We start from the raw sequence: 16,013 nt of genomic DNA, 5'->3' as shown, positions 1-16,013 counted from the left end.
CTCTCCAGATTGTGCCTGATGCTGCAAGATTATGTCCTTGGTGAAATTACTATCTGACTCCAACTGGTGTTCTGAAGCATGTGGGTCAAGACTAGAGTTGGATGGAAAATGGATTTTCTGTCCACAAAAAAAATTCATTTTTTTTCTTTGTCCCAAAAAGGAATGAAATGCCAAAATTTCCTTTAAAACAAAATAAAAAAATAGTTTTGGATCAATTGATACATTTTGTTTCAATTTCAACCCTTATTAAAATTTATTCTTTTTTTTTAAATAAAGTAAATGTCAAAACAAAGTCGTTTCAAAATGAAAAAATCAAAACATTTTGTTCCAAAAATGTCAAAATGGGGGATTTTTTCCCCATTTTTTTTCCAAAATGGAATTTATTTAAAATTGATACTAAATTGAGACACAAAAAATTTAGGCTTTGTCAAAACAGCTATTTTCCTGGGGAGAACTGTTTCAATGAAAATTTCTGGACTAGCTGTAGTTAAGACCCACTGTGTTGGGGCGCGCTTGCCCTGCACTGGTATTGCAAGGGTTAACTCTACTCTTTGGGCCAAGTTATTTACAACATTAAAGCAGATAAACAAATGAGTTAAAAAACCCTTAAGTTTCAAAAGGTAATAGAAGTTTCTATGTTCAGCAAGCAGTATGTGTCCTTTAGGGCTAAGCCAGGCTAAGCAGCTGGGGACCTCTTGCTTATGCCTAGAAAACCTTGACCACCAGAGTCGAAGCAGCACAGAGATAATCAATTCCTTCTATTGGAGGTTTTTATATCTCTTCAGCCTGAGCTAATGAGAGGAATTCAGTTGCATAACTCATCTTCGTGGGGTGAAGAGAACAGGACAACTGAGTCTTTTGTCCTCTTTCATGTCCCACAATAGTCCATCTGGTGTTGATGGACCTTTCCTGTTGGGCAGGACATAACATCTTCTGTTGCAGATTAGTACTTTACACTAGTTAATGTTTCTCTCCTGTCTGGTGATTTACATTGTCACACAGGTTTACAATACAACTGCTCAAATACTACCGTACAATATAGTATATGGAGATTAGTGCATGCAGCAGCTCACAAGCATTTAATAAAGTCTAACCACTAAACACATCCTTATAGGTCTAATACCTACTTGAACAATACTAACACGGCACCGCCACCAGCAGCAGCACAAAAGTAAGAGTGGCATGGTACCCCCACTGCTCTAGCTCCCCCTCCCCCTGGCAGTGTCATTTGGGAACTTGAAATATGGTAACCCTAGCTGCAGTGATTACATCGCTTGTGTGTGCCAACACTTAGCCCCTTGTGTCAGTGCTGTGTGGCATCATCAGAAGTGCTTGTATAAATTATACTTCCCCAGTGGGGCATTGTGGGAAGGCTCCTGAAAGCCAGTAACAGGCAACATAAGCAATGCAGTGTCTTCACTGATGCTGCATCCACCTATGTCGACCTTGAGGCTATGCTGCTCGTGGAGATGGAATTAGTAAGTCAGTGTAGTCGGGCAGTTATGTTGACAGGAACAAAATTTAAGTGTCAACGCTTCCATAGTTAGGTTGATGCAAGGTGGTTTATGTTGGCCTAACTCTGTATTGTAGACCAGGCCCACGGGTGGCTCTAGGCATTTTGCCGCCCTAAGCACAGCAGGCAGGCTGCCTTCAGCAGACCCTCCACAGGCACGCCTCCAGGAGGTCTGCCGAAGCAGGACCAGCAGACCCTCCGCAGGCAAGCTGCTGAAGGCAGCCTGCCTGCCGCCCTTGCAACAACAGGCAGAGCGCCCCCAGTGGCTTGCCGCCCCAAGCACGCGCTTGGCGTGCTGCTGCCTGGAGCCGCCCCTGACCAGGCCTCACGCTGGGGCAACAAGCTTAGCTATAAGCTTTCTGCTTTTCCTCCTGGCTTAAGTAGCTGTCAGCGACCTGGCTATGGGCTGAGGCAGCTGAGCTGTCCGTCAGGCAGTCACTCCCTTTGGAGTGGTTTGGTAGGCCCACTGGGAACCCAACTCAACGGAGTTTCCCAAATGAGGAGTGGGAAAACTCTCAAACCAGTCACTCCGTGAAGGGAGCTGGATGCTCCCTCCTCTTCCTTTCCAACCGACCCCTCAAGAGGAGTGACTGTCTCCTCTCCTCAGGCATCTGGGGTCAAAACCCAACCAGAGCTCCCCTTTTCCGGGACATCTGGGCAGCTGCTTTAGTTCGGCTCTCTGGCCTCTCTGCCTCAGAGAGGGTTGCCTGGCAACAGGGCAGCAACAGCTTCTGGGACTCCAGGCCCAGGTAAGTTTCATAGCCTCACTTATGGTAAGGAGGAGGCGGGGCGGGAGGAGGGAGGTTACATCTGGTATTTTTCTTAAAGCCCACGTGACTGCATGGAAATCTCAACTCTCATTTAAAAAAAAAAGTGAGTTTCTAACCACCTTGATTGCAGAGCAGATCACAAAACTTTTACTGAATATTTTCTACTGAAGCCTAGGCAAATTTCCGTCTATGTAGAGCCCTTCCCTTCTATGGTGACACTGAATACACGATGTCAGGTAACACAGAGACTGAAACAATGTTAATGTCAGATTTTGCCTTTTGGCGCCACTCTCCTGGACAGAGCCCTGCAACCTCCAAGCCCCAGTTGGAGCTCCGCAACCCCGTGGTCCTGCTTCCCCGGCCGGAGCCCAGCAACCCCGCGGTCCCACTCCCCCGGCCGGAGCCCCACAACCCCACATCCCCGCTCCTTCGGCCGGAGCCCCACAACCCCACTACCACCTCCGGAGCACGCCACCCAGAGAGTACATGCCCCACGAATCGGGTCCCGCACTGGCTAAAGCTGGCCCTGGCACTGCCCATCTGCTCCCCTGAGGCTGCAGGTGAGCCTCCCTCCCTGCTCAGCTCCCCTGCCCCCACAGTGCAGCCCCCTCCTGTGCTGGCAGCACAGCGAGTTGAGGCTGCGGGGGAGGGAGGACAGCAGGGAAGGGGCCAGGGTCTAGCCTACCTGGCTGGGAGCTCAAGGGCTGGGGAGGACAGATCCACAGGCTGGATGTGGCCCATAGGTCATAGTTTGCCCACCCCGTCCTAAAGGCTCAAAAACAAATACAAATGTATTATTTTTTTTAAAAAGCCTCATGATTTTTAAGCCAATATTATGGCTTTTTGGAGCCTGAGTCCTGATGTTTGAACAACACCAGGGGCTGCAGGAACAGAGTTAGAGCTATGTGTCAATTGTCTTCAGTTCTGATAACAGAAAGTTGGAGAATGGTGGTGGGCTCACTTGCTTCCGTTCTCATTGGAGGATAAGAGTCAGAGCCTGGTACAGAGTTGTTCAGCAGTTTGTTAGACTCTGTAGTGGGAACACCTCTGCCTGCAGAAACTTTGCTAAGTAAAACCTGCAGGCTCTCTCTGTACATAGCTTGTTGGCTTTTCACCCACATCCTTTTTGGTACCAAGGAGCCTTGCAAATGATTCATCTCATCTTCAGCCTTTCCAAGGGGAGATCACACTGCCCCAGGTATACCTGGGGATGGGCATCTTTCCCTAAAGACCTGGCAATGTCAGAGGGGAAATTCTCTTTTCTGCTCATCCTTGGCAATAGAGATGGTGCCCCTGTCCCCACCTCCCTCCAGCAAGTCCACATCAAAACCAAAATCTTCCTATTATCTGTAGGAAGGGAATTGCCCTAAATGAGGAATGAATCTTTCTGTAGGCCACTTGGTGGAGATATAACATAAGGAAAGGAAGTAGGCTACTTTGAGAAAGGAGGCCTTTGCATTGTGCATCTCATCCAATCTTTCCCTGTGTTCCATTTTCCCAAGGCAGTCTCTGGTTTAGGGTACAGTGTGTTGCCAACCTGACTAGCTGCAACTTGTTCCCAATGTTTGACTTTTGAGATAGAAATGTAAGACAGGAAGGGAACTCAAGGAGTCATCAAGTCCAGCCCCCTGCATTGAGTCAGGACCAATTAAACCTAGGCCATTCCTGACAGGTGTTTGTCCAGCCTGTTCTTAAAAACCTGAAATTATGAGGCTTCTGTAACCTCCTCTGGAAGCCTATTGCAGCGTTTAACTACCCTGATAGTTAGAAAGCTTTTCTTGATATCTAACCTACATCTGCCTTGCTGCTGATTGAGCCCATTACTTCTTGTCCTACCTTCAGTGGACATGGAGAACAACAGACCTCCACCCTCTTTATAACAGCCCTTAACATATTTTAAGACTTTTCAGGTCCCCCCTCAGTCTTCTTTTCACAAGACTAAACATACACAGGTTTTTAAATACTCTTTCCTCAGAGGCCAGGACCAGGTTTTCTAAACCTTCCATCATTTTTGTTGCTCTTCTGGCGTGTCTCCAAATAGTCCACATCTTTCTTAGAGTGTAGCACCCAGAACTAGACACAGAACTCCAGCAGAGGTGCACCAGTGCTGAGTAGAGCAGGACAGTTGCCTCCCATGTCTCACATATGACACTGCAATTAATACACCCCAGTTAATATTTGCCTTTTTCACAACTGCATCACATTTTTGGCTCATATTCAAGTTGTTAAACCTCCAGATTCTCTTCTGCAGTATTCAGTGGTGGCTCCAGGCACCAGCGCTCCAAGCGGCAGACCTCCTGCAGGCATGCCTCTGAATCCACGGGACTGGGGACCTCCTGCAGGCATGCCACCAAAGGCAGCCTAGCTGCCGTGCTTGGGGCAGCAAAAAAGCTAGAGCCACTCTTGGTGGTATTATTTTCTGTCTAGTTATTCCCCGTTTTGTATTTGTGCATCTGATTTTTCCTGCCTAGATACAGTACTTTGCACTTATCTTTATTGAATTTCGTCATAGTGATTTCAATCCAATTTCCCAATTTTTCAAGGTCCTTTTGAATTCTAATCCTGTCCTCCAAAATGCTTGCAATCCTTCCCAGCTTGGTGTCATCCACAGATTTAATAAGTACTTTCTTCACTCCATGAGTCAAGTCATTAATGCAAGAATTGAATATTACCAAACCCAGGACAGTCCCCTGTGGAACCCCACTTGATATCGCCTCCAAGTTCGACAGCAAGCCATCGATAGCTCCTCTTTGAGTATATTCTTTCAACCAGTATTGCACCAACCTTACAGTAATTTCATCTAGACCATATTTCACTAGTTCACTTATGAGAATGTCATGTGAAACTGTGTAAAACCCCCTTACAAAAATCAATATAGATTGTGTGTACTGCTTTCCCCTATTCACTAGGCCAGTAACCCTGCCAAAGAAGGAAATTAGGTTGGTTTGGCATTATTTGTTTTTGACAAATACATGTTGCCCGTTTCTTATAACCTTATTATCCCCTAGGTGCTTACAAAGTGATTTTTAATAATTTGTTTCAGTATCTGGTCTATAATTCCCCAGGTCCTGTTTGTTCCCATTTTTAAAAAGTGATACTATGTTTGTCCTTCTCCAATCATCCGGGACCTCACCAGTCCTCCATGATTTCTCACCAAAGATCATTGGTAATGATTCTGGAATTGTGTCTGCTAGTTCCTTAAGTACCCAATGATGAATACCCTGCCAACTTTAATACATCTAACTTTTCTAAATATTCTTTAACTGTTCTTTCCTATTTTGGTTTGTGTTCCTTTCTCCTTGTTGTTAATATGAATTGTGTTAAGTACCTGGTCACAATTAACCTTTTCAGTGAAGACTGAAGCAAAATAATCATTGAACTCTTCGGACTCCTTGATGTCATCTTTTATTAGTTCTCCTTCCTGGCTAAGTAGGGGACCTACACTTTCCTTCATCTTTCCCTTGCTCCTAATGTATTTATAGAACCTTTTCATATGGCCTTTTCTATCTCTTGCATGGTGCAACTCATTGTAGGAGTTAAGAGGCTGATTTTCTCTCTTTCTCTGTGTGTGTGTGTGGGGGGGGGGGAAGTGGAGGAAGGGAAGCAATCTGAAGCTGGTGTGGGAATTAAACAATACCTAGACCTTCCTATGAGCTTTCTTAGGACTGTCTGGATTCTGAAAGGCCATAGTCAATTCACTTTACACAGGAGGGGAAGCTTGGCCATTATATCCATTACAATTATTATTTATTTTACTGCACCCCAACATGTGCTAGGCACTTCCTGAACCCTGTGAACTGCTACCCTCTGAACTGCAGTGGTTACTGTTACAGATCTTGAGGGGCACCATAGCCAAGAACCTGGCAGAAAGCTATGGTGGTAGAAAGGGAAGTACAGTATCCTGCAATATTACCAGTACGGCTGGATTTAACATGAGCAGCTCTTTCCTTTTCCAGGTGTGTGACTGTAGGAGCCTTGGTCATATGGATGGTGCCCTCTAACACTACAGCTCTCCCTATTGTGCTGTATCAGGGCTGGTACTAGAATCACTGCCATCCATCTAATCTGTAGAATTGCTAAGGTGCTTGTCTCTAGTATCTAAGCTCTGACCTCCTGTTTCTCACCTGCATTCCCTCTTCCATTGATGTGTGGAGGGTACCTGAGTCCTAAGCAACCCGTCCACTGAACTGCAATATCCAGTTAGTCTTTATTCTGGGCAAGCGACTTTGAAAGGCAGCAATCTCTTGGTTGTGAGTTGTATGTACCTGTAGCCAGCCTGGTTTGGTAAAGACTAGAATCTCTTAGTGTGACAGCTGTCTGATGGCCCATGTCAAACCTGAAAAGACAACACCAACATATTCCTGCGAATTGCTGGGGTTTGCACTGAAATAGCCAGAACCTCTGAGCATAGAGATGTTAGAAATATTACACTTGCTGCTGGTTTGTCTTTACTCTTACTGAAGTCTGGTTGGTCTTATGATCAGAACTGCTCTAGCCACTGCTAGGGTTGAGCCCTGGGGTTTCAGGAGAGGGAAAAAAAAAACCCTGCTCTGGACTCTGGAAGAAGAAAACTTGACCTGGATATCTGCCACCCTGGAATGGACCCTATGGGGCAGATGTTACTCTTTTACATCAATGTAACTGAGGGCAGCTGCTGGCTTCACAGCTCCTCCTTGACTGTAAGTACTTCAGTTCCATACCATGAACAATAGCCCCTTGTTCGAACAGTCCTTGCCGCTGTCTTGGAGAACACTTCTACAGGGCATTTATTCTAGGGTAGGCACAGGGCCCAAATTCTCAAAAGTATTTAGGCACTTGACTCCCATTGACTTTGGTGCCTAAATACTTTTGAGGGTCTAGCCCGGGGTTTGCAAAGCTAGCTCTGTTAGGGCCGTGTTTCAGCCCCTCCCTAGCCTTGGCAGCAGCTCTCCATTTCAAAGTGCTTTACCTTTTGTGGATGACACATTTGTGAAGTTCCTGATGTGGGGGCATCATCTTAGGCTATAGATGGGTGGGAATCGTAGATTTTAGAATATTTAGCAAAGGGTAATGCAAAACCCAGAAAAACATATAGAGGCAGGCAGGGAAAATGCAATCCCCCTTGGGAAGTTATTGATCTTTTAGCGCTTGAGAAGAAAGAGCTCTTTCAATGCACTTGTATTGCCCTGTACATGTACCTCGCTGTGCCAACAGCTTCCCTCTCTGTCCCCGATGGGTTATAACACAGAACTGCCATGCACAGTCCTGTATGGTCCATGGCCCTTTGCATTGCTCAGGATCTGCAGCATGTCCTTTTGAAGCTGGGTTCCTGAATCAGTGCCTCAAGCTGCCTAGCTCTCTGGAAAAGGCTGACAGGGAGGCCTCAGCCCATGAGACTATAAAAAGCGCTCCATATACAATCAGGGGAGGACAGGCTTACAAACCCAAGTATGTTGCTCTCAGCTTTGGCCAAACATTTCTGATAACCACAGCCAGCAAGGGCTGTAATTTCCCTGTTTTATATATAGAGGGAGATGGAGCTGTGCCTCAGGCAGAGACTATAAAAAAGACCTGCCCTGTACTGGCTCCCCTTACAGGCTGCTACCACAGGAGAGCTGAGGATTTTGCCTTCCAGGACCATGGACACGTCTTACCCTCGCGAGGACTACCTGCCCATGACATCCCGCAAGCAGGACACTTGTCCCACCGTCATCACCATTGGACCCTCCGTAGTGCCCCGGGACCACCTGATCTGGTCCATCTTCAACACCATCTACATGAACCTCTGTTGTTTTGGCTTAGTGGCTCTTGCCTACTCCGTCAAGGTAAGACAGCCCAGCTCTCCTCTGCCTCTTCTACACAAGCCCATAGAGGCTGACTCTAGTGCAGAAACGGACCCTTTTGTGTCCATGTCTCCCAGTCACTTGGAGATTCCAGGATTAGGAGGTGTACAGGAAGTGTACATCTCAGTGCATCTAGTCTTACATGGAGATTCCTTCCTGGGGGTCTCTAGTAAGAATGATATGTTCCAGTTCTATTGAGTTGACCTAGAGATGCTAGGATTTCCCAGGGATTCTGGTAGGAATTATAAACTTCTCTCAGGTTACCTAGCGATTCTGGGATCTCTCTGTTCTCTGAGTCGTAATATACCCTAAAATAGGGAAGGTATGTGAAAAATCTAGGAGATTCTGGAAGAATGTCATGACCCTTCCCCCTCTGGAGGCGGAGGGGACTAGCCTCAATTCTTTCCGGTATCCCCTACAGGCTAAAAAATCTCCTGCCGTTACTGCGTACTGGAGGGTACCGCCCTACTCATACTACTGTGACACGGTAGAAAGTTGTTATCGGCAGTTGGCTTCAGTTTGCCTCAGCCCTAAATCTCAACTTGTTAGCATTGTCCTAGCAGAGGAAATTAGCCCCGTGCTGCCCACTAGCTGGAATTCTACCTTTCAAAAGGAAAAATACTTTGAAAAATACAACTATCCGTGACAGCTGCTCTGGCATTTGCAAGACAGACTGCCTGAGCCTCCTGATTCAGTGACTGGGTCTGAAAGGGCAGTGATTGGGCAGGATAGCTGACTGCAGTGTTTGTGTAAAGAGCATCAGGAATTATGTGAGCACCCTGTGCTGGTGCAGCATCCTTAAGCACCATGTCCTCATGCTGGTTGAGGCTGATGTGTATCATCTAAATAATATCCCTGGCTAGATTGCCACACATCAATGAGGCTGTGAGCTGTCCTGGCAATCACACTTTCCTGTTATCCCACAATTAGTGCCATCTGTATATGGATAAGGTTCTGGGGACTGACTTCTCTACTCCAGAGGATGCCCAGGGATCATGATCTATGTGGAGGGACTCCTCCATATCCCACATCTTGCAGCTGGGAATCTGCTCTGTTCAGGAATGGGGAATGGGTATATCCTGAACTGCTGGGAATGGATTTAATGAAGCCAGCAAGAGGCACTTGCTAGAGAACTGGAGGAAGGAGAAGTTTAGAGTAACCATTCTGTTCCCAGATCTCTCTGCTGAGGATCATTCATGTAGGGTCAGAGCCACTGCTCCTTTTTGGATTTTATTTGCTAAAAGATGCTAATAGCAAAGGAGCGCTCCCGCGGCAGTGCTTTGAAGTGCGAGTGTGGTCTCAGGGCCAGCGCTGGGAGAGAGCTCTCCCAGCACTGCAGGCACTCCACCTCCCCATGGGGATTAGCTTACAGTGCTGGGAGCTGTGCTCCCAGCCCTGGGGCACCGTTTACATTGGCGCTTTGCAGCGCTGTAACTTGCTGCGCTCAGGGGGGTGTTTTTTCACACCCCTGAGCGAGAAAGGTGCAGCTCTGTAAAGTGCCAGTGTAGCCAAGGCAGACAGTGGGCTAAGGTCAGAGGTGCTGTAAATCGCTTACTGATGCGTAAGGGAGCTAAAAGTGGTTTAATTAACACATCAAGGAGCTGGAGGAAGATGTAAATTAAAGCGGGATGTGAACTACTTTAATTCACACATTCTTGCAGTGCCCTGTGGTTTTTGTAGCTACAGACCTCTCTCCTGGCCACTCGCCATGTTGAGTTACACCAGCTGAGACTTAGTGGGCCAAATTCAGAGATGACGTGTATGGTAATGGAGGGGTAAGTTACCAGTTGGTAAGAGGGTGAGTCTGCTTTGCTGTGAGGGAGCCAGCAGAAGGTGCCAGTTGTTTGCTTAAACTCACTGGATTAGGCTGACAGAGAAGTTCAGAGAGAATGGAGCGGGGAGAGAACAGTCAGTTCCAGAGCAAGGGGCAGATGGAAGTGAGGTGAGTGACAGACAGTCACTGAGAGCTGCAGTGGGTGGTTGCAGCCTGTTCTGATGCTTGTAGTTCGATTGTATTGCTCTCAGGGCATTGCCTTGTCCTTTGCCTCCTCTGCCATGTCACTAACTCACTGAACCCTTCCTGGGGCTGTTGCAGGCGCGGGATCAGAAGGTGGCTGGTGACATCGAGGCTGCTCGCCGCTTCAGCTCCAAAGCCAAATGCTACAACATCCTGGCGATGGTGTGGAGCCTGCTGCTGCCGCTGCTGCTCATCGCCCTGGTGATCACAGGCGTGATCCACCTCTCCAAGCTCGCTCAGGAATCGATGGACTTCTTCAACTACAAGTTGTTCACTAACGACGATGATGGAAAGTGATCCAAGGGCCTCGTGGGCTCCTGGAAACACATGTGGGCCACTCTGGTAGCCTCCTAAGGACACTGCTAATCCAGTATAACCCAGCAAACCAAACCACTGCACATTGCAACCTCCGTTGTTGTAACCTAGAGCAACCAATGCCTCACACCAATCAGAGCATCACTGAGGTATTCATGTGCCCCGGAACTCATTTCACAGCTTGCCCTTTGGTGTGGCCTGAGGTGTGAAAATAGTTCCTTTTGCATCCTGGTAGTTTGCGTGGACTCATGCTCAAGCTAGCTGAGTCTGTGCACTGTGGTTCCTCTCCTCTTTTCCTCCTCCTTTGGTCTTTGCTTGTCCTGGGATCTTGGCCATGGGGTGTTAGAGACATGAGCTATCGACTTCCCTTGGAACCCTATTCTTTTGTTACTGTGTCTAATGCTGGCTGCGCCACCAGTTTAACCTTTGTTGTTACTATTTAAGTGATTAAATAACTTCACAAATCACATGTCTCTCTATGTGTGGCAGTTTCTAATGGCTAATGTAAATGTGGCATAGTTACTCGGTTACCCTCAGGTCCTGGTTTCAAATTTCCCAGTCAGAAGGGCTAGAACCTGACTGTTCTTCTTAATGAAATCTCAGATTCTGTTGTGATCATGTGATTCCAAGAGCTCGAGGGTCTAAACGTGGGCCTGTAGAACCTAGGCCTTAATCTAGGCCTGCCCCCTCCTTCGCACCATGGGAGGCCCAAGCTGCAATGTACATGTCGGGACTAGATCTGGGAGGCTAGTGAATACAGGGGCATGCCCAAGGGGGGAAAGGGAAAAGAAATGAGCCTGGGTGTTTGAATCTGAATCCCTAGCTCCTGTGAAGGGACCAAGGCCACTAGATGGTGGTTTGCGTTTTTGAGATATTACCTAATATGAATTGAGTTATGACTGGGGCTACGACTTTGTCATGGAAGTCACAGAACCCATGACTTCCAGAGGCCTCTGTGACTTGAGCCTCTGGCGCCTGGGAGCTGTAGGGTCCCCCCCACCCCCAGTGGCTGGGAACTGTGGGACCCGAGCTCCTAGCCATAAAGGGCGACAGGAGTGGCCCGCAGCTCCCAGCCGTCACAGGCAGCGGGACCCATCTGCAGCTCCCAGCCACTGCGGGCAGTAGGGCCCCGGGAGCTCCCCACCGCCGCAGGCAGAGGGGTCTTGGGAGCTCCCTGCCACTGCAGGCAGTTGGACCACTCTGCAGTAGCCAGCCGCTACGGGCAGCGGGGCCCTGGGAGCTACCAGCCACCGCGGGCAGCACAGGTGCTCCGCAGCTCCCAGCCTACCAGCAGGGCTACCCCAGAGCATGGAGCCCCTGCGGTTGGCAGGGGTGTCCTGGAGCTCCAAGCCAGAGGCACTGCAGATGGCGGGGATGCCCCAAGCTTGGAGCCACCAGTGATGTGGGGACCGTGCAGTTCCAAGCCAAGCACCCCTGGGCGGCCCATTTTGTCACGCATATTTTTAGTAAACGTCACAGACAGGTCACAGCTTCCATATATTTTTCTTTATTGCCCATGACCTGTCCGTAACGTTTACTAAAAATATGTGTGACAAAATCTTAGCCTTAGTTACGCCTTACAAATTCATTATATTGAAGATTCCCATATAGGGATGCGTGCTCTGGTTCTGATCAATGAAGAACCAACCTGAACCTTCACCCAAAACATTTTTCAGGTTTGAAAATCTCTCAGCCTCTTCCTTCCTGATTTTTTTTTTCATTTTTGCCATGCCTTGATTCCATTTAGGAGCAAGGATGGGAAATCCAAATGATCAGAAGGAAGGTTGTTTGGCTGGATTTCTGGCATGAATGGAAGCATAAAGCAATGGAAATCTACCTATCTTTGTAAAATGTCCTGCCTAACAGTGCACTTTTGGAGAATTGGGGTGAAGTTCAGAGAATCATAGAAATGGAAGGCTGAAGAGGGAATCTAGTCCCTCTTCCATGCTGAGGCAAGATTAAGTGTCCAGAGGGTATGATGCTTATCTGAAAAGCACTTCTGCCCCTTTTGAACTTTGCCCATCCCCTGAGAGAACCAGGGTGGGGATCTCAAGGAGCAATTTACTATTTCTCCATCTCCTGGCCTGTCAAATATCATTAAATATCCCCCTGGGGTCCTGAAGGAACTCTGATTTTCAGTCACACTCACTCAGCTCCATCCCTCTGCCTTGCACATGGGGTACCCCAGACTTCCCACAGAAGGGGCCTAGTTTAGCTGAAAAGAGCAACAGTGGGTTTTCCCCACAGATGTGAGTAACTAGTTTACTGGCTCCTTTTAATGCTCCTCTTGGTGTATTTGGCTTTTCAGCCCAGGGCAGCTTAACAGTGTCAAAGCTGCCGAGACTCAGGAGAATTGTAGCATATCATTATCAGCCAAATAGTGTGGCTTTTGACTTTGGAAGCCAATGGGTGCACCTCTCCTGTCAACCAAGCAATCTCATTGGCTGCCAGACTCAGAGGAGCAGAGTTCTGATTAGTTAGTACACAGACTCAACACTCAAAACATGCAAGGAACTCAGGATATAGCCAATGCTGAGAATGTCCAGTCATCCACTCCCTTGCCTTTCAGTGCAGTCTTGATTGGCTCGTTAACTGGCTTCTCATTGGTTTGTTCACCATTGATCTTTGTCCAGAGTTTAATTGTTCTGGTCAGGCAGCCAGTTAATCTGGCTCTAGCCTAGCTGGGCTCTGCTCCCCCTGCCTCCTGCGGTCTCCTAGGGTGGAGACGCTGTGATATTTCTGTAGATAACTTGGGCTGTTCTGTTTTACTCCTTGTGCGGTCCCTACAGCATTCCAAGTCTGGCAGGGATATCACTGAAAGGACATAGAATCATAGAATATCAGGGTTGGAAGAGACCTCAGGAGGTCATCTAGTCAAACCCCCTGCTCAAAGCAGGACCAACCCCAACTAAATCATCCCAGCCAGGGCTTGCACTGTGTGTGTTCAGATGCCCCAGTGAGCTCAGGCCGTCCTGGGGATTGGCAGAGAACTCTGATGTCCATGGTCAGCTCAAGCCATGCTGGGAGCTTTGATGGCCACTGTTGCTGAAGGGACATCTTAATAGTGACTCCCCCAAATCCACCTCTCTTCTCTGTGACCTGGCACTCGTCTGGTATTTTGCATTCTTAGGAATCACCAGATTCTGGGTGGTGGGATACAGCTTGGAGGTGTCGAAGGGACAAACAAGGCAACATAAGAATAAGCCCCAAGTGTCACACATTCCTGAGCAGAAAGGCAAATTCCCTTGAAGTACTGGTTGTAGCGTGAGTTGCCTCTCCACTGGATCTCTCTTCTACACCTACTAGTCTTGCCCATTAGCTGCACCTGAGAGCCATACCAGGTGACTCTGTGGGGCACCACGTATGCTGGTGCAGCCCTAGTCTGTTGTGTGATTCATTCAGAAGATGAGTGGGGCCCAGCCAAAAGGGGTTTAGGCTTTGGGACCCAAGGCCAATATCACTCCTGCTGCTGGAAAGGGGTGGAGCTGCACGATCTCCCCAGGAGATCAGGACAAGCTGGTCCAGCCCAGTTTATATTCTAGCTTCCATTGCTGTTGCCACCAGTGGAGCTGGTGAATCCTGATCTGATTTGGGGTAAGGACAGGGCTCATTTGGGGAGTACTATTCTTTATTATTTATAATATCGGAGTGTCCCAGTCATGGCCCAGACCCGCTCTGTGCTGGGCGCTGTACAGCCCCAAACCAAAAAATGGTCCCGGCCGCAAGGAGTTTACAATCTAACTACACAACAAGAGCCCACAGATGGATACAGACAGATGGGGGAGTCCAAGGAACCAATGAGACACTACTAGTCAGTATGATAGGCCATGGTCTCTGCACAGCAGCAGCCACTATGCAGCTGTGATGCACACTGAGCACTGCCTTACTCTGCGAGGGGCCCTGTTGATTCCTGCTCAGCGTGATGAAGGGCGGCAGGAGCTGGCCTGAAAGCTGCTGAGATTCCAAAGGGACCCTTGCCAGCAGCACTCTCCCAGGGGAGTCTGCCACTGGCCATCCTGGCAGGTGCCGGGCCGAGGCTATCCTGATGGGAAGTGGCCCTGAGCTTTGGCAGGGGAGTGTTCCCAGGGCCCCAGTGGGGTCAGCTGGCAGAGGGGATCTACAGCTCAGGCTCTCTGAGAAGAGGGAGCTCCATCCTGTCTCTGCTGCTCTCCCCCAGCGGGGCAGGGAGCTGGGAATCTAGAGCAGGTTATTTTAATTCCTTCTCAAATACTTTCCTCCAGGATCTAAGCATGGACTGAAACCTCGAGGCCCTCAGGGCTGTTATCAGGGGGGCTGCCTCCTCCCACCCCGCCCTGGCCTAGCGGCCCAGTGCTGATTAGTGGCTGTGCTGCTCTGACAGGACCTAATTTACAGCCAGCCTAATTACAAGGCAGAAACTCTTGTTTTCTCCCTCCTTAAGCATTGCCACATGCTGCTGGTGGCACAAAGAGGCTCTGGGGCTTTTTATAAACTCCATCAAGGTTAGTTTGAGGTTTCTGGGTTTTGTTTACACAGGACGGCATCTTGCCAAACCAGGGCGTGGCTTTAAAATGCTCTGGTTTGAAACATTAAGAGTGAGAGATGAGGAGGAAAGGTAGAGAGAGAGCGAGAGAGATGGCCCTTCAGCCTGTACTCAAAAGAGGAAGAAGTAACAACAAATGCTTATAGCAATTGCATACAGTGACATACAGGGCCACCCAGACGGGGGGTCAAGTGGGCCAATTTGCCCCAGGCCCCACAGGGGCCTCCATGAGAGTTTTTCAGGGCCCCTGGAGAGGGGTCCTTCACTCGCTCCGGGGGCCCTGGAAATCTCTCGCGGGGCCTGGGCCCCTGGAGCTTCTTCTGCTCCGGGTCTTAGGCGGTAATTCGGCGAAGGGGGGTCCTTCTGCCCTGGGACCCACCACCAAAGTGCCGGCTCAGCTGATCAGGTCCATTTAATCAGGCATAGTCAGTGCCGGCCAGGATAGAAGGAAGCAGGAGGGTCAGTACTAGGGTGACCAGATGTCCTGATTTTATAGAGACAGTCCTGATTTTTGGGTCTTTTTCTTATATAGGCTCCTATTACTCCCCCCACCCCATCCCGATTTTTCACACTTGCTGTCTGGTCACCCTAGTCAGTACAGACCAAAAACATGTTGGCATTGTACCTAGATACAACAGGATAGCAGCAGGGGTCAGAATGTTGCTGAGTTTCCAGCTGTGACAATGTGCCCAGGGCATTGTTAACCCTTTCTTTTCAGGGGGATGTAACTCAACAAGATTTTAGGGGCAGAATGGTTCTGTGTGCTCTCTGGGGGCCCCTCAGTTCCTCCTTTTTGCTCTGCCTGTTCTCAAGGCACTCCCCGGAGTCTCTAACACTGTGTGCATCACCCAGTGTGACATGAAGTCATCTCCTGGTGGGCATGAGCTGTTGCCTCTGCAGCACTCTGTCTGCCTGGGACCAAGAAATTCCCTGGGTGTTACTGCCTCCAACCACAGGGACAGACAGGAATTGCTTTTTGATTTCATAGGAACCCACATGGCTGTGGCCCCCTCTCACACACTCACCCACCCACACATGCTGTAATTTCAGTTCC

The 16,013-nt window shown here is 48.7% G+C and overlaps 1 protein-coding gene across 1 annotated transcript; it reads left to right on the top strand.

Moving 5' to 3' along the window:
• Positions 1-7,886: 7,886 nt before the first annotated feature.
• Positions 7,887-10,721, top strand: IFITM5 (interferon induced transmembrane protein 5). The gene is made up of 2 exons (XM_050952976.1): positions 7,887-8,087; positions 10,201-10,721. The coding sequence occupies exons 1-2, from the start codon at positions 7,902-7,904 to the stop codon at positions 10,417-10,419; spliced, it is 405 nt and encodes a 134-aa protein (XP_050808933.1). The 5' UTR covers positions 7,887-7,901; the 3' UTR covers positions 10,420-10,721.
• Positions 10,722-16,013: the final 5,292 nt, after the last annotated feature.

The sequence above is a fragment of the Gopherus flavomarginatus genome, chromosome 5 (genome assembly GCF_025201925.1).
Source record: "Gopherus flavomarginatus isolate rGopFla2 chromosome 5, rGopFla2.mat.asm, whole genome shotgun sequence".
Lineage (NCBI taxonomy): Eukaryota > Metazoa > Chordata > Testudines > Testudinidae > Gopherus > Gopherus flavomarginatus.
This window is presented reverse-complemented; position numbering and strand designations above follow the sequence as displayed.